Source organism: Crinia signifera, chromosome 1 (genome assembly GCF_055691185.1).
Source record: "Crinia signifera chromosome 1, ASM5569118v1, whole genome shotgun sequence".
In the NCBI taxonomy this organism is placed as follows: domain Eukaryota; kingdom Metazoa; phylum Chordata; class Amphibia; order Anura; family Myobatrachidae; genus Crinia; species Crinia signifera.
The window spans coordinates 434,079,144-434,098,655 of NC_139217.1; the positions used below are offsets into that span (position 1 = coordinate 434,079,144).

Consider the following 19,512-nt stretch of genomic DNA (forward strand, 5'->3'; position numbering starts at 1 on the left):
TGAGACACAGGGGGCCAATGACTCCATTGCTTCCAGGAGTTACGCCACTGATCCTGGCTTATTTGCTGTTTGCCTGACAGCAAATCGTCAGGCGGGATTCAATGTCCCGCCTGCTGGATGGCGAAAAGAGGGCATGTCTACGTAAATGGCTGTGGATAGCCGATATGCAGCTGGGATCGCAACAATCTACAGCCATTATCGCCAGAACGGGCCCGACAGCTTTTAAAGTCGGGCTCGTTCTGCCGAGATCCCTCTTCAATGCTGTTGTTAAAGACAGCATTGAATAGGGCCCCACCGCTATTTCCCCCATCGGAAATAGCGGCAGAGAATTGCATACCCCCTTTGGATCTTCTCCAAAGCTCAGATAACATTGAGCTCTTATACAGTTCTGAGCTGGTATTACATCCCAGTGAAAATTTGGGTTAAAACCAATCTACCGTGCGCTTATAAGCAGCTCTGGGTGCTGTACTGATTAAATGAAGAACCACTTCAAGAACATACAATACCAAACACAAGAACAATCAGAATAGCTCCCTGGGCGCTGGATGTAAGTTCCTCCCTCCTTTTTCCAGGGGAATGGACCCAAAAAAAGAGAGACGAAGAAAACACAATAGTGTGATATTGTAACTTAATCATCAAATTCTATTTTCAATAAAATTTGTGCCTCGTACCAATCCAATATGTCTACTCAGATTAGCAGACATGTAAGCTCAAATGGAGGGACTTAGTGCGTCACCAAACGATCTTTCACGTCCTGTCTTCTTTAAGTGGATCACTCAAAAAAAGGGGATAGGAAAAACACAATAGTGCAGATACCCTTTTTTTATTTTTAAAAGCATAAAATTGTAACAACCAGATTCTGAATCAAAGGACTCTCACCATGTGGTTTTGTCCACAAGAAATGTAGACAAAATGGCGTAAGTGTGTAAAACCAAACAGGCGTCCCCGGGTGCTGGTCCACAATGGGTGTCCTTCAGAAACGTCCTCTGCCTTCCCAAACCGACCGGTTTCGATAGTGGATGTATCTTTCTCAACATCCCAGTTAATGCACAACTGGTTTCTAGTGGAGGCCACCGCATTCCAACCCGAGCAACACCTGTCACCCCGTGCAGGACATTGGACAGAGCTCAGTCCATGTTCTAAAGAAAATCAGGTCTGAATTACCCCCCACGTTTAGGAAAATATATGTCCCCAGTAGTGGCAGTTACAAATGTACCCAGTAGGTTTTTAGAGGAAAAAAAAGTACATTTTGGAAACTATGGTTTTTGGAATCATTTGGATAACGGATATTCGGATAAGGGATACTCAACCTGTATTAGGAAGTTTTCTTGTGAATGATTTAGCTTTTTTATACAAATAAAACGTAAGAAGCATTATAAAAATGGATCTTTCAATACAATGTGGGGTCGAAAGAAGCGCAACACAGTTTAACTAAAAAAGTTTTATTAACAATGTAAAATGTAAGGTATATTTAAATTTGAGCTAACGCTGGCATGCCCTATCAGTTTTACCACTATGGCAATGTGCAGACACCATGCTTATACTTCCTACAGTAACAGTATACAGTATGATACATTGTCTTACTAGGACATGAGGATATAGCTGGGGAAGTTGACACAATACATACATATTATATATACATATATATATATATATATATATATATATATATACATATATACATATACACACACACACACTATGGGGGCTATTTAATGTCGGGTCAGACTTTCGGGCTGCCCTACAGCCGTGACCCTGCCCCATTCTCGGCCTGCTCAACGCACATTTCGCAGGTAGGATTCAATGTGCCGTCTGCTGAGTGCAGAGAAGGGGGTGTGGCCGCGAGAAAAGGTGGGGAATCGGCAAGCTGCGGACGGAAGCTCGTCAATTCCCACCGTTCTTGGCAGAAGGAGCCCGACTGCTTGTGAGATCCCCTGTTCAATGCTGTCGAGGAAAACAGCATTGTATAGGGCCCTGCCGCCATTTCCTCCGTCGGGAATGGCGGCGGGAGATTGAATACTCATATATATGTGTGTGTGTGTGTGTGTAAAGATTGTGAAAACCACACTGTCTGGTTTAAAGGAAAATACTGATGAAAATATATTTACAGGCTATAAGTACATAATTACTTCATTTTTTCATCCTCTAGTCAACAGAGACAGTAACTTGGCTGAAGTCTTGGACAAAATCCTGATGAACTGTGGAAGACTAAGTGTAATTCAGACAAGAGAAAATAATACAAATTAAAATACAGTAATTGGCCATTGATACATTGATATATTCGCGTAATATTTGCTGTCACCATTTCCATACTAAAACTCCATTGTGATGCTGATGCGATGACATTCCTATTGCACAATACTTGGACATCAAAGCATTTTGCATATTTATTTTATGTCCGTGAACTTTAGACGTGTTCATAAAGTTTGTTAGAACTTTTCCAACCAATCATTGGTGTTTTTTCTGCAAACGCCGTGTCTTGACCGGTTTAAAGTTCAGTGACGGCAGTAATCTCCAGACGGTAGAAGATTTCAATCAAGGCAGTTTAGGCAACACTGAATACATAATGAATTAACCAACCTCCATATGATATATGAATGCAAAGGTCAAGTTATAACAAATATGCAGAAATAATGGCTTTTTATTTTTTTTTGCTTTTAACTGGTGATGAGGCAACACAATCCAAAGAATCTTCTCTTTCTTCTTCTGACAAGGGGATAAGGTGTTAAATTGAGGAGGCTACTGTCATCTATAATTAAACATGAAACAATCATTATTTAGATTAATTATGACGGTTTACACTATCACTTGCTAAAGTGTAATGATCATTAATGATGGTTTCTGCAATCACTAATTAAGTTGTTATGACAAATCTTTTAAACATTTGAAATGATCGTCATCAGTAATATAATCAACACGTGTAATTTAAAAAAACACACACCGTAAGATATAAAATTACATTCATTGTTTTAGCTTGCTCCTATAAGGGACTGAGGAAAATATAAATGGTGGAGCGCTAATAATGAATATAATGGTTAATTGAATTAATAGAAATGTTTATTAATTAAATAATGTGCCTTTAAGCACTGGGTATATGAATATAAAAACACATATAATAATCACAGGTCACAATTGTGTACAATACAATGTAAAATAAGAAATAAAAATACAAGTAAAAAAGAAGAAAGGTGGGTCTGATACTTAGTGGTCTTGGATCCTGCTTTGGATTCTTTTTGGTTGGAATTAGTTTAGTTTCCTGGGGTTAGTCCATCAAGGTGTTAGATGGTTGGTGGGTCCATATACCTTGCTGGATTGTGATCACGCTGGAGGAAGAGTTGTAATCCCCTTGTTGGAGTGTGGGGAATCCTCACAATTATGCAGATTGTAATCCTGGATTTGCAAGTGGTGGTATCCCAAAGTGGTTGCTGCAGCTGGTAGCCCAAGTGGAAACAGGTTGGAAACCTGGTTTTGGAATAGCAAAAATTACAACCTGTTTCCACTTGGGCTACCAGCTGCAGCAACCACTTTGGGATACCACCACCTGCAAATCCAGGATTACAATCCACATAATTGTAAGGATTCCCAACACTCCAACAAGGGGATTACAACTCTTCCTCCAGCGTGATCACAATCCAGCAAGGTATATGGACCCACCAACCATCTAACATCTTGATGGACTAACCCCAGGAAACTAAACTAATTCCAACCAAAAAGAATCCAAAGCGGGATCCAAGACCACTAAGTATCAGACCCACCTTTCTTCTTTTTTACTTGTATTTTTATTTCTTATTTTACATTGTATTGTACACAATTGTGACCTGTGATTATTATATGTGTTTTTATATTCATATACCCAGTGCTTAAAGGCACATTATTTAATTAATAAACATTTCTATTAATTCAATTAACCATTATATTCATTATTAGCGCTCCACCATTTATATTGTCCTCTGTATATATTTTATTGGGGCGTGACACCCCCTAGTAGGAGCAGCTTGACAAACCACCCTATTAGGCGCCCGTAACACTTTTAGCCGCAAGGCTATTAGTTTACCCCCTTATTCCTATAGGGGACTGCTCCAGTGTCTTTGTCATAGTCCTATCTGTGACATTATACTAATGCTGGTAACAGCCCTTCCCCGGTGCACATGTGTGTGTCTGTGACATTATACTAATGCTGGTAACAGTCCTTACCCTGGTGCACATGTGTGTGTCTGTGACATTATACTAATGCTGGTAACAGTCCTTACCCTGGTGCACATGTGTGTGTCTGTGACATTATACTAATGCTGGTAACAGCCCTTCCCCTGGTGTGCATGTGTGTGTCTGTAACATTATACTAATGCTGGTAACAGTCCTTCCCCTGGTGCACATGTGTGTGTCTGTGACATTATACTAATGCTGGTAACAGCCCTTCCCCTGGTGCACATGTGTGTGTCTGTGACATTATACTAATGCTGGTAACAGCCCTTCCCCTGGTGCATGTGTGTGTCTGTGACATTATACTAATGCTGGTAACAGCCATTCCCCTGGTGCACATGTGTGTGTATGTGACATTATACTAATGCTGGTAACAGCCCTTCCCCTGGTGCACATGTGTGTGTCTGTAACATTATACTAATGCTGGTAACAGTCCTTCCCCTGGTGCACATGTGTGTGTCTGTAACATTATACTAATGCTGGTAACAGCCCTTCCCCTGGTGCACATGTGTGTGTCTGTAACATTATACTAATGCTGGTAACAGTCCTTCCCCTGGTGCACATGTGTGTGTCTGTAACATTATACTAATGCTGGTAACAGTCCTTCCCCTGGTGCACATGTGTGTGTCTGTGACATTATACTAATGCTGGTAACAGCCCTTCCCCTGGTGCACATGTGTGTGTCTGTAACATTATACTAATGCTGGTAACAGTCCTTCCCCTGGTGCACATGTGTGTGTCTGTAACATTATACTAATGCTGGTAACACCCCTTCCCCTGGTGCACATGTGTGTGTCTGTGACATTATACTAATGCTGGTAACAGTCCTTCTTCTGGTGCACATGTGTGTGTCTGTGACATTATACTAATGCTGGTAACAGCCCAAACTGTGCAAGTGAAAATCAAACTGTGCAAGTGAAAAGGTACTTAGAGCCAGATATACTAAGCCTTGAAAAGTGGTAAAATGGAGAGTGATAAACAAGCAACCAATCAGCTCCTACCTGTCATTTTTCAAACCCAGCCTGTGACACTCATTCCCACCATTCGTATCTAGCCACACTCATTCCTTCTCTTCCTATGTGGCCACATTCATCCCTTGGCCACATTAATTCCTTTCCTTCCTAGCAACATTCCTTACATCCATGCCTAGCCACATTCATTCCTTTCCAGCCTAGCCACATTCATTCATTCATTCCTTCACTGCCTATCTGCATTCATTTCTTCCCTGCCTAGCCACACTCATTCCCTTCCCTGCCTAGCCACAGTCATTCCTTCCCTGCCTAGCCACAGTCATTCCTTCCCTGCCTAGCCACAGTCATTCCTTCCCTGCCTAGCCACACTCATTCCTTCCCTGCCTAGCCACAGTCATTCCTTCCCTGACCAGCCACCGTCATTCCTTCCCTGCCTAGCCACAGTCATTCCTTCCCTGCCCAGCCACCGTCATTCCTTCCCTGCCCAGCCACCGTCATTCATTCGCTGCCTATCCACACTCATTCCTTCCCCGCCTAGCCACACTCATTCCTTCCCTGCCTAGCCACAGTCATTTCTTCCCTGCCTAGCCACAGTCATTCCTTCCCTGCCTAGCCACACTCATTCCTTCCCCGCCTAGCCACACTCATTCCTTCCCTGCCTAGCCACAGTCATTCCTTCCCTGCCTAGCCACACTCATTCCTTCCCCACCTAGCCACACTCATTCCTTCCCCGCCTAGCCACAGTCATTCCTTCCCTGCCTAGCCACAGTCATTCCTTCCCTGCCTAGCCACACTCATTCCTTCCCAGCCTAGCAAACTCATTCCTTCCCTGCCTAGCCACACTCATTCCTTCCCTGCCTAGCCACACTCATTCCTTCCCTGCCTAGCCACATTCATTCCTTCCCTGCCTAGCCACATTCATTCATTCCCAGCCTAGCCACACTCATTCCTTCCCTGCCTAGACACACTCATTTCTTCCCTGCCTAGCCACAGTCATTCCTTCCCTGCCTAGCCACACTCATTCCTTCCCTGCCTAGCCACAGTAATTTCTTCCCTGCCTAGCCACAGTCATTCCTTCCCTGCCTAGCCACAGTAATTTCTTCCCTGCCTAGCCACACTCATTCCTTCCCTGCCTAGCCACACTCATTCCTTCCCTGCCTAGCCACACTCATTCCTTCCCTGCCTAGCCACACTCATTCCTTCCCTGCCTAGCCACACTCATTCCTTCCCTGCCTAGCCACAGTCATTTCTTCCCTGCCTAGCCACACTCATTCCTTCCCTGCCTAGCCACAGTCATTCCTTCCCTGCCTAGCCACAGTCATTCCTTCCCTGCCTAGTCTAGCACTTTTGATAATTATTTACAGTATGTAGTAATGCAGCATTCTTTCTTCTTAATAACATGATTTAGTTTAGTGATTCTCAGCATGTAACTGCAGTTCAATAGGAAAACATAAAAATAAAATGTACCTTGGTTTTTTAATGGCAAAGGCATGGTCTCCCTGAGTTTGCTTAAGAGGTTCTTCATTTCCCTCATGTCTCTAAAAAGAAAAGTAAAACAGTTTAGAATTTCACTTACCATCATTAGCGCTCTTTTCTGGAAGTCGTGTGACTATGTAAGGTTCATTTAACTATAGAACTATTACATTCAAATATGCCATCCTGAGACGTGTCATTATACAGATGTAGCCATGCTCAGATTTCCCATGATGCGTATGCTTGGCGTGCACCATTGTAAGTCTACAGTGAGTCTAGTGCTACTAGTCCTGGGCACGTGGCACCATATTGTGTATGCACACTACACTAGGTGAATCAGGACACATCTCTGTTGCAGGTACGGGCCCTATTACCATATATTAAGAGTGGGAATAATTTTAACGGCAAAATCAGTTAAAAACAAGAACACCACCCATGGGTGCAACTCACAGGCTGTTACATTTGCCCCATAATATTAAAAAGTGGTCAAATGCGATCGTAAGCGATCCATAGAACACTCAGAAGCAACACTCGCCTCCCTGGAGGCTGCCCATAAAGCTAACCCTTCTGATAGAGCGCTTATAAAGCAATTAAATGATACCAGAGACAAGGTGAACAGACACTATCTTTCTACGGTACAGCGTAATATTGCTAGACTGAATCAGAAGTTCTATCTCCTCAGTGACCGTGCGGGTAGAATGCTTGCAAGAAAGCTGAGAGGCAAGAGAGCTAGGGATAGGATACATATGATCCACTCGGAGCATGGCACGAAGGTTAGCGATCCGGAAGAGATCGCTAATATTTTCTCATCATATTACTCTAAGCTCTATAACCTGAAGGAGGATCCCTCTACACCCCAGCCGAGTGCCGGGGGGATGAGGGAGTTCTTTGATAAGGTTTCCCTCCCTTCGCTCTCTACAGAGACCTGCTTATCTCTCAATGCTCCTTGGACTCTGGAGGAGGTACAACGGGCTATTGATTCTCTTCCATCTGACAAAGCCCCGGGACCTGATGGTTTTACATCAAACTTCTACAAGACATTTAAAAATCAACTGGCCCGATGCTTGTGAAGCTTTATAATGAGGCCTCAGACACTAAATTCCCCCCCCCCCCCCCTGAAATGCTTGAATCCCGCATCGTTACAATACCCAAACCCGGCAAGTCCCCTTCTTCGGTCCAAAATTACAGACCCATTGCGCTACTTAACACTGACTTAAAACTGTATGCCAAATTGGTTGCCAATCTAATAAACCCTCTACTCCCATCCCTCATTAAAAGCGATCAAGTTGGTTTTGTCTTAAACAGACAGGCCCCCGACAACACGCGTAGGGTAATAGACGTCATAGAACACTGCTCAACAAAGAAGGCCTCTCTTCTAGTTCTTTAATTAGACGCCGAGAAGGCCTTCGATAGACTCCATTGGGGCTATATGAAATTAGCCTTGGAAAGATTTGGCTTCCAAGGTCGGATATTAGATTCTATTTTGGCCCTTTACACTTGCCCCTCCGCTAGGGTGTTCTCTAACGGCTGTACCTCAATGAGTTTTCAAATTACCAACGGCACTCGCCAAGGGTGCCCCCTTTCCCCCTTAATTTTTGCATTGGCCATTGAACCCTTGGCGGAGCGCATAAGATGCGATGACTCAATCCGAGGCCCATCAATTGGCAACCTTTCCCACAAAATTTGCCTTTTTGCCGATGATGTCCTGCTGTGCCTCTTGGATCCCATTAATTCCCTTCCTGCTTTACATAGAGTTTTACAGGAGTATTCAGAGGCCTCTTATTATAAACTTAATACAAGCAAGACGGAGGCTCTCCCCTTGGGCCTTCCTCCCGACGTGGTCACTGAGCTGAGGAAAACATATAAATTGGCAGTCTAGCTCCTTAAAATATTTGGGTATACACCTAGCGTCTGGAAAGCATGTTATTGAATGTAACTATAATCCTTTGTTGAAGGCGCTTTCGGATTTAACCGGGGATTGGATGTTGCAAGATGTCTCTTGGCTTTGGAGAATCGCTGCGGCCAAAATGGTGTTGTTGCCAAAATTAATGTATCTCTTTAGAGCTATCCCAAGGCTCCCTCCCAGGTCGGTACTTCAAAAATGTAACCAGCTCTTAGCTAAATATGTCTGGAGAGGGACAAGACCTAAGATAGCTAAAAATACGCTAATAAAACCTAAGGAGCTCGGAAGGAGTGGCCTTCCCAGATTTAGATCTCTACTTAGCTGCCTGTGTGCTAAACCATATTAGAGACTGGACTGCACCTAATGTCCAAAAGCCCTGGGTGATCCTGGAGAGCTCCTATTCACACCCTGTCCCTTTGGCTGACCTCTTGTGGCTCCCTTCTTCTGTGTCACGTCTATATGCATCTCCATGCCAGTCTATTCAGTCCTCATTAGAGGTCTGGCATAGATTGGTGGACTCTACAGAAAGGGAAACTCTCCCAGCCCCCCCCCCCCCATTATCTTTCAAGGCCCTTAAGGTACTAATCCCCATCCCTCAGCTAGATAACTGGATCAATCTGGGCATATCCACATTAGGAGACTTATTCGTAGACGACCAGTTGAGATCTTTCTCTGATTTGCAGAATAGTTAATAGTCAATATCTCAAAGCGAGATTTCTTTATTTACTTACAACTCAGAAGTTGGCTTCAGACTCATTTACACACTCCCATTAAATCCCCTTACTTTCCACCTAGCCTCAGAAACCTAACCAGTGCTCCTTCCCATAAAGGAGGAATCTCTAGGTGGTATACTCATCTTATTCCCCTTCCGGTTAGTAACAAAACTCCTTCCCAACTGAGATGGGAGGGAGATTGAACAAGACCATCACTGAGGAGGAATGGGATGGGGTATTCTGATCCTGTTTTAAGATATCTCGATGCTTACATCATTCAGAAATGTTCTTTAAGCTCATTCACAGGGCTTACTTCACCCCAGAGAGGCTGCACAAGATATGGCCGTCAAACTTATGTTGGAGGAAGTGTGGACATGTAGGGAATATTTTCCACATATTTTGGGAATGTCCTGAGCTGCGGCCTCTCTGGGCAGAGGTGTTTCAGCGTTTGGGTTCCATATTTAAACGCCCCATCACACCAGATCCTGCCCTAGCACTGCTACATATCTTCCCTCCTTCTATGACTATGGCTTAGAAATATGTTATTGGGCATGTGTTGATTGGAACAAAAGCTGTTATAGCTAAGCTGTGGAAGTCTGATGCATCCCCAAATATAGACTCATCCATAAAAAGGTCCATAAGTATTACTTATTCGAAACTTCGGGGGCTAGTTACTCCTGTACCCCTAATTCAATTCATATGAAATGGTTTGGCTGGTCCCTTTTCTGTGATGAGGTGGGCCGTTCTAACTTGATTAGTGACACTTTGGATCTGTTTATTCTAACCTCTTAGATCCACCCTACAGGGTCTAGCAGTTATGGCTTGTGCAAGTACTTATTATACCTTTTACATCTGTGTTAGACAATACGGGTGAGATTTAATGGGATGAGAGATTCAAAAAGTGAGAGATTTGGTGAGAATTCTCCAGTTTTTTTAAAGCGGCAATCATTTACACTGCTAATCCAGTTTGATTTTGCAGTGTAAATGATTGCCGCTTTAAAAAAACTGGAGATTTCTCACCAAATCTCTAATTTTCTGAAGCTCTCATCCCATTTTGTCTTTGTTCAACTACTGCCACGTATTCTACAATGTTATCTGCCCATGCCTCTGAGAATGTTCTTTTATTTGTAACTCGTTACAAAGGTGTTGGCAATCTTGTATATTTTACCCCCCCCCCTCCCCCTTTAAAAAATTGTCTGTTTGGACAGCATTTATTTCAATAAAAATGTAATGTTTCAAAAAAAAAAAAGTGGTCAAATGCAATGTTTATAAACTCCATTTTTACTGCCCCTGATACGAGACTGGATTTGGAGAGGATCTATTTTACCCAGCTGAACAATAGATCTCGCAGAAATAAATGGCTACTGTATATATTTGCACTGTACTACAGTATCCCCCCACATAATTTAATCATGCTTATTTCTCCATACCCCCAATCTCTATCCCCCAATCACCAAACATTACCTTTCTGTGTTCTCAATGTCTGCGGAAACCTGCCAACAATGCTGGGAACCAAGTGGTGATGATGATGTATCTTCTAGGATTGGAACCTCTGAACATTCATCCAGTTTGTAGTCTATGATCTTTGTACCTGCACAATGCTCTCTTCCTTCAAGATAAAAACACACAACGAGAATAGCACCCTATTAGCAAATATCTCAGAAATAACCAGTAATTCAATAAACAGCAATTTTCAAATCCGTAACTGGTTTTAAAGGGGCAATAATGTTACACGCCCTAATGAAAACAAGTTGTAGATGTTTTGAAAAAACGCTGTTTAGGAAATGTTCCCCTAAGTGTTGTTTTACTGTAAAGGGCCCCTTACACTTGTGAGATTTTGTGAGATTTGACCCAATCCAGGTGGATTGAGTCAATTTATCTGTCAAAATCTGATGTGCCTGTCTGACAAAATCTTATGTGCCTGATGTGTAGGACACAATCCACAATCCTGTGCCATTGGGTATAACCAAGAGATTGTAAGAGATTGATCCTCCTGCACATAGGATAAATCTCGAGTCAATCAGGTTCAATTTGTTAAACAATAAGTTGAACAAGTGTAAGGGGGCCTTAACAATACATGCAGATATTTATATTATTTATTTACAGTTTCTGGTACTTATGAGTTATCCGGGCGTCCGATTTTTAAATCGGGTCGGATCGGGACATCGCATCGCATCGCATGCGACCATCGGATGCGATGCGATGCGATGACCCGATTTTTCCATAGGAATCAATGTTAAAATGGACTGAGTCCATTTTAACATGGAATTCAATGGGAAAATCGGGTCCTTTTCATACCCCTACTATCCAAGTGGGCATGGAGTTGGATATAAACCTGTGGCGAGCGTAGCGAGCCACCGAGCCCGAAGCGTGGCGAGCGTAGCGAGCCCCGCGAGGGGACACGGAATACCGTCCCCTCGCGGGGCTCGCTTCGCTCGCCACGCTTCGGGCTCGGTGGCTCGCTACGCTCGCCACAGATTTATATCCAACTCCATGCCCACTTGGATAGTAGGGGTATGAAAAGGACCCCTTTTTCCCATTGAATTCCATGTTAAAATGGACTCAGTCCATTTTAACATTGATTCCTATGGAAAAATCGGGTCATCGCATCCGATGGTCGGATGCGATGAGATGCGATGCGATATCGCATCGCATCGCATCTGATTGTATGCCTTAACTTAAGGCATACAATCAAAAAATCGGGAGCCCGGATAACTCACAAGTACCCAGTTTCTTATATAGCGCAGCAGATTCCGTTGCGCTTTACAATTGTAGACAGTGATAACACAAACTGGGTAACAACAGACAGACTTGGAGGTAGGAGGGCCCTGCTGCAAGCTTACAATCTATAGGGACATAGGAGGGAAACACATGGACAGACACCAGTAATAGCATAGCAGTCCAGTTGCAAGTCCAGAAGGGAAGCTATATAGTACATAAGTGCCTCAGAGGGTTATGTGTGTGGTATTTAAATATGATAGGCTTGCCTGAAGAGGTGAGTTTTCAGGGAACTCTTGAACGTTTGGAGGCTAGTGTAGAGTCTTATAGTGCGTGGAAGGGCATTCCATAGGGTGGGAGCAGCCCAATGTAAGTCCTGTAATAGTGAATGGGAGCTAGTGATCCGTACAGAAGACAGACCAGATATGGTAACTATTGAATACTGTTTGCACATCACAGGACACTACATATTTGTATCGGGAAGAGTGACTGTGATGGGCTTAAAGATGCAATTCGCTGTGAAGTGCATCAGTGTTACCCTACCCTATATCCCAATGTTGCAGATTGCACAAATCATTGTACCTCAACCACCAACAATGGGCTTCAAACGCTGATATCAGGCTATCCAATTGTAGTCAGTTTTGCCTTGCGAAATTGGTGGATAAGACATTGGATCCGGAATAAATTTTTAGGCCCAGGTGTGATCGCAGCAAAAATGGGTCTCCTGGGGCTGCTTATCGGGGACAGCCTCGAGCAGTTTTGAAGCCATTTCCTCTCACAGAAAACCCAGGGCAAACAGGCATAAGGTTCTTGGTTAAGTGCCTGGAGCTATTGGGTAATGTGCTTGTGGTAGCCGCGGTAAGGACATAAAGCCGTAGTTCCTGCCTATTCCTCAGGAAGGTGTGGCAGGAACTTGTGGTAATTGCAGCCTAAAGGCTAACTGAATGTTCCCCTATATGTCTAATCTCCTTATTGCCTAATTGGCACAGAAAGACTTGGAGATGCCAGCGTTCATCTCTTAGAATATGAGGTAATGCCCAGCTCAGCCATTTGCCATCCTTTAAATGAAATAATAGCTGTCCGCATACACTGCAGACTCAGCACTTGGCAGCTGCTATGGGTTAGCAGAGGTGCCAGCAGGCCCATTTGCCAGCACGCTAGTGGATGATGGAGCTTTTTGTGTCATTATTAAGTTTAGATTTTTTTTTTCCCTTTCTGCTCATATTGCAATGAGGGATGGAGATTTCCGTCCACCAGGTCCCCTTTTACTACCTGTCGCTTTACTGCTTTCTGGTGTTTGCAGCATAGAACTGTGCCAGGATGCTCGGTGGGGAACAGTACAAAACATTTTCTGATACACTTAGTATACTCACAGACAGATTGACCCGCACCATATAATGTACTGAAATTGTAATAAGTAGTGGATGGAAAATGGATTTTTATTTTCCAACAGAGGAGACTTTTATATATACTTGTCCTCTCTGGTTGTGGGTGCTCTCAACTGATTTAGAATATGCATTACCCAAAAAAAGAAGAAAAATAAATCAGTTTCACTAGGATGCACTCCTCATCCACATTGTCCCGCAGGACCTAAAAATAACGTTAGATAATATCTTTATTAATGAGCAATTAAAGGTAAAAGACCATCATTTACTGTTCATATTGGCCAATTGTATTAATTGTATATGACCTAATATATTAAGTCCCTGTGCCAGGGATGTCGATGGCAAAATATTAAAAACAAAGTCATGAATATAGAGTAGAAAAGAAAATAAGATTAAAATCTGTAAACTGTTGTTATGATCTAATTTATTCTGGTACCTTTTTTAGTAAGTATCAGTGATGTTGAACCAGTGTGTTCCTTTTATAACAAACAGTATTTAAACCGCTGAGTGTGGTGTGTTCTTTACTTATTTTATATTTATACAGCTGATATATCTTGTTAAACAAATGTTGCAGTCTTCTGTTATTAACATACACTGTGGCAAAAAAGTAATAATATCCTGCTTGAGGTCACGATTATAGTGTCAGACTGCTAGAACTTCCAGTCTGGATGTTAATCTTGCATTATTATTGTATTTTGCCCAGTCCAGGCTTTTATATATTTGTGAATATTAACTCACAAAAATATTTTAATGTTGTAATAGGCTATGAATAGTGTACTCAAACTTCAATAACACGGATATCTGCCCCAATCCTGGGACAGATTATTGTACTTTGCACAGCTCAGACCTTTACTTACAGTATATGCTGTCTGATCGTGTCCCAAGTACTAATGCAACAGTTAGATGATCTCTATTTGTGGTTATGGTACACAAATGTGCACGCTGCAGCACACCACAAATCACACATACACACACAGATGCGGGCTGCAATCTCAGATAGGGTAGCAGGCGTGTGTGCGCAACTGAGTATCGGAGTCTGTGTTTCAGACCTCCGTTCTTCAGCACACTCGCAGCCTCGGGATCTGTTCCCGTGCGTGTGCGTGCTGCGTGTGCCGGCGTTTATGTCACGCTGCTCTCAAAAAGCGCCTAGACCTCCGCCATGCATTCCCTTCTCTGCAGTATGTAATAGGCAATATAAACGTTATAACATACACAGGTAATTGAACAACAGTTTACAGCAATATGCCAATGCGCATTTCGCTCTCTTTAAACTTGGTCAAGGCTTAATCTGAGACTTTATATGGTCATACCTGAGTTTGCACTTTTTATATGTTATGCCTAAACTGTTGCCGCCAGTGTGGCGTAAATGGGATGGGGTCAGGATCTTGATAGTCAGAATATAGAGAGTGGGATCCTGATGGTCAGAATACTAACTGCGAGAACTGGATGGTCAGAATCCCGATGGATTCCTAAGGAAAGGACTGTGGTTGGGGCTAGGCTCTACTGGGTGGGTTAGGGTCAGGCTGCAGGGTTATGGTGAGGTTAGGGTTTAGGATTTGGCTGTGGGGAGAAGGTGATTGGCTAAGGGAAGGGCAAGTTAATCTGGCCATACATTAGAACGATTCTAGGCCTGAATGTGCAATTTTTCCAGATCGCGTGTGAACATTGTAAGGTATTTCAGTGTGATGCACGGCCCACCGATCTAGAGGTCACTCCACTGATCATGGGCGAGATGTACCAAGCCTTGAAAAGTGATAAAATGGAGAGTGATAAACCCCCAGCCAATCAGCTCCTACCTGTAATTGTTCAAACCCAGCCTGTGACATGGCAGTTAGTGGCGTATTGGCCTTTGGTTTATCACTCTCCATTTTATCACTTGTCAAGTTTAGTACATCTTACCCAAATGTGCTGCACATATGATCAGTCGGGGTGGCTTGCAGTCACAAGCAGATCGTATGTGTTTTTAAACGTCGTTCAATCGATCATACGACCTGCGTCATATGCTGGTCCTTCTAATGTGTGGCCAGCTTTAGTGTTAGCTCTTAAGTCTGTCAGAGATGTTCAAAATATCTGCTAAAAATTCCAGCATCGCTCACATTTGTTATACAAATTCAAATAAAAAATGTTGTGTAAATAAAGAATATATTTCCTACATAAATAAACATTAAAGGTCATTATGATGAATAAAAATGTTTGCTTGCCAATTTTCACAGCAATTTTGACAAATTCACTTGGCACTTGAAGGGTTAAGGGGCGTACACTTGGTGCAATTCCTTATCTGTTCAATTCCGATTCGATCGGGATCGAATTGGGATTGAACCGCAAGGCACAGTGTACCAATTTGTTTTTGACTATATAGTACAGATCTGTACTAGATCGGTAATATGAACGAGCATGTCTGAAGTAGCCCCTATGTCTGTACTATATAGTCTTGATTGCTTTGACCCTGGCACAGGGACCATGAAATATGGTGCCGATCGCAGGGACAGCAGACAGACACCCCATAGCAGTCGCAAAAGCATATGGCTTTCCAGTGTGTGATGGGTTCAAAACTGCATGAACATGGACTTACTATACTTGGCCTAGCTTAGAATGCTCCCATACTACCTTATGCTGCATATTTCGGCAGGTGTAAGTGGCGGAACAATGCACATCCGTATTGGCGAAGCAACGAGCGCACTGTCCTGGCCCTGCCAATCATGACTTTGTGCTCCACTGCTCGGTTTCTAATAACCAGGTAAAAAGCTCTATAAACTTGTTGATCTATATTACCTTTCCGCTGGTTCTGGAGGGAGCCTAGAAGACACATGGATTTCAGCATTTCGGTCGTGTACATTTCCAGGCAACATTGCAGCTGGATGTAAAGTCGGCAGATTTCAGGGTGGATCTCCCCATCTTCTGCTCTAAACAATATAAAAAAACAAGAATGGTGAGTAGTTGTATGTTCTATCCATACCCTATTTAGGATAAATATAGGTCAATACAACTTAAGGACAGCAGAGGGCGACAGACACACAATAAGCCACCACTACACTACAGTGCCTGAGCAACAAGAATCTACTGTGCTGTAAAAAAGACAGAAATGCTTTGTAAATGTATATTTTTACTAGTGGCGTAACAACAAATGATGCGCCCCCCGCCCCTTCCCCCCTGTGGCTGGGACAGATACAGGCGCATGCCTCCCAACTGTTCCGCTTATTGCGGGAACGTCCCGGTATTTTGGGACATTCCCGCGTCCCTCCTGCCACTGGCAGTGTCCCATGGTGGGGGGCAGTTGGGAGTCCCCCCCTGTTGTCCAAGAATGGACGCTGTGCGCATGCGCACAGCGTCCATTCTTGCAGGCAGAGGGGGCTGGGGACTGGCCAGCAGCTCACAGAGCTGCTGAGCATGCCGCCACCGTGGCGGAAACAGGGGCGTGGCTTAGCAGAGTATATGCCACGCCCCTTTCCGATATGCCACCCCAAATTCGGCTCGCGCCCTGTCCCGGCCCGTTGTCTCCGTATGTTGGGACATATGAGGCATAGGGAGGCGAGGTAGTACCCCGTACCTGGGCAGTGTGAAGTGCCAGCGCCCGGGTGCTGTGGGTGCGGCAGCAGGAACTGAAGGTGCTGTGGGTGTGGTGTCCACAGTGTCCGGGAACTGAAGCGCTGAGAGCAGACACTGCGGATAGACAGCGTTTGAAACTTTAATTAACAATTAAAAAGATAGCCTGCTGATTGTCTGAGAGTGCACTCTCTCTCAGCCAATCAGCGGCCTCGGCTGACGCTGTCTGTCCACAGTGTCCGATCTCAGTGCTACAGTTCCCGGACACTGCGGCGCTGGCGCTTCCCAGGTACGGAGTACTGTACCACCTCCCCTGCAACGCTGCACCCACAACGGAATGTACATTAAGAATGTAACAAATACTAAGGAGTCAATGGCACTGATCTTACATTTGTTTTATGAAAATATTAATACCGCATTTAAAATGTAAGAAGCCAGTCGGTAGATCGACAGTAGGTCAACATGCACAAGGTCGGCATCAGCAATAGGTTGACATGGCAATGATCGGAATGTGAAAGATGTTGATTTGCTTTTTCACAATTTTTTTTCTTATTTTTTTGGACTTTTTTTATACTTTACCATCCATGTGAACTCTGATTGGGAACGGAAACATGTACAGAGCGCAGCGGGTGAAGTGAGCCTTGTGTGGTTTCACTGTTCACTAATTGGGGGTCCACGTTCTTAGGTGTCGACGTTGACAAAAAAACGTGAAAAATTCATGTTGACCGTTTCATGTGTCAACCTACTCCATGTTGATCGTGTGCATGTCGACCATCTACTGATGGCCTACTGTAATGACTGTCGACCTAGACATTGTGGGGGAAATTTACTAAGGTGGGAGTTCTACTGTATTTCACATGGGATGTTGCTATGGGTAACCAAACAGATACTATCTAGTATCTTCAAGAAGGTCCAAAATAAATAAGAGGTAGATTTTGATTGGTTTCCCATAGCAACATCCCGTGTGAAATAGAACTGCCATCTTTATAAATTTCCTGGTACTTGTTTCCTAGCACGACGCCCCCGATATTGATCGAAGTGCATCTTATCGATTTTTAATTGTACAAGCACCCTGATGGGTGCTTACAATGTTAAATGCACCCCCATTGTCAACGCCACCCCCACTATCAACGGCAACCCGAAGCATGGCGAGCGCAGTGAGCCCGCGAGGGGCGGCGGTACGCGTCCTCCGACCTTTTCATACCCCCACTATCCACGTCGGCGTGGAGTTGATTTTAGATAGTGTGGCGAGCGCTGCTGTTGGCAGCAAGTGAAACTACAATTACTAGCTTTCGAAGCATTAGCTTCAAGCGTGCTTACTAGTTATTAATAAGAGACTTACTAAATGTAAACTGTTTTTGTATTTTTTTTTTATTCTATACATATCTGGACTATGTACAGTATATGCTCTGCTGAGGATAAAATGCAACTTTGTTTTACAAACAATAAAGACTTCAGTGGGCACAAGCATAATAATAGCCTGAGTATAAAGTACACGTTATCTGATTTTAGAAAAATAACGTTTCCATGACAATACAGTAGTTTCAAAACAGAACAGAATTTCCAGCATGTGAATAAATGAGTTTTGTCACAACATCCAGTAGATGGCGATCTTTGCTTTCCAAATATCATTTCACCCATACGTTCTCATGTTGCAGGCTGGATTTAGGACATTTCATTTTTGTATCGTATTATGGGCCTGATTCAGCAAATAGACAAATCCATAGTTCACTGCAGGTGGGGCAGGTGTAACATGTGCAGAGTTAGATTTGGGTGGGGTGTGTTCAAATCCAAATCTAAAATCCACACCTCCAGGCCTGGTAACCGCAAATGAGGTGGGGTAGGTATATTACTGTCACAATCCTTCACCATCACCAGTTCCTTCACTCACATTCACATCATTTGAAGTTCACTCTATTAGGATATTTTCACCTTTCTCTCTGCATGTTGCTGCTATCTATCACCCACCTGGGCTTCCCAAATCTCAATTTCTGCCTGGCTCCCCAACTTCTTATCCTCTAGCATATAAAGCTATTAGCCATACTGCACAGCTTATATCCTTTTACTTATCGCAAAATATCTCCCATCTCGACCACTCCGCTCTGCACAAGATCTGCGTCTCTCTTCTGCACGGATCACCAGCTCCCATTCACTATTACAGGACTTTCATCGGGCTGCTCACATCCTATGGAATGCCCTTCCACGCTTAATAAGACTCTCCGCTAGCCTCCAAACTTTCAAGCGTTCCCTGAAAACTCACCTCTTCAGGCAAGCCTATCATATTTCAGTTCTACACGCATAACCCTCTGAGGCACTTATGTATTATATAGCTTCCCTTCTGGACTTGTAACTTGGTGGGACTGCTATGCTACTGTATTACTGGTGCCTGTCCTTGTGTTTCCCTCCTATGTCCCTATAGAATGTAAGCTTGCAGCAGGGCCCTCTAACCCCCAAATCTGTCTGTTGTTACCCAGTTTGTTTTATCTCTGTTTACAATTGTAAAGCGCAAAGGAATCTGTATATAAGAAACTAAATAAATAAAGTAATAAATAGCAGTGTAATAATAAAGCAGCCAGTATTTACCCTGCACCGAAACAAAATAACTC

General features: G+C 43.5%; 1 protein-coding gene across 1 annotated transcript in view; it reads right to left on the reverse strand.

The window, feature by feature from the left end:
- Positions 1–1,426: 1,426 nt before the first annotated feature.
- RGS7BP (regulator of G protein signaling 7 binding protein) overlaps positions 1,427–19,512 on the reverse strand; it is a 94,156-nt gene continuing 76,070 nt past the window's right edge. The window contains exons 3-6 of the mRNA XM_083153104.1: positions 16,136–16,266; positions 10,725–10,869; positions 6,639–6,709; positions 1,427–2,749 (exon numbers count right to left, since the gene is read on the reverse strand). Coding sequence (XP_083009230.1) covers positions 2,658–2,749; positions 6,639–6,709; positions 10,725–10,869; positions 16,136–16,266 — 439 coding nt within the window. The 3' untranslated portion in view covers positions 1,427–2,657. The remainder of the gene's footprint in view (positions 2,750–6,638; positions 6,710–10,724; positions 10,870–16,135; positions 16,267–19,512) is intronic.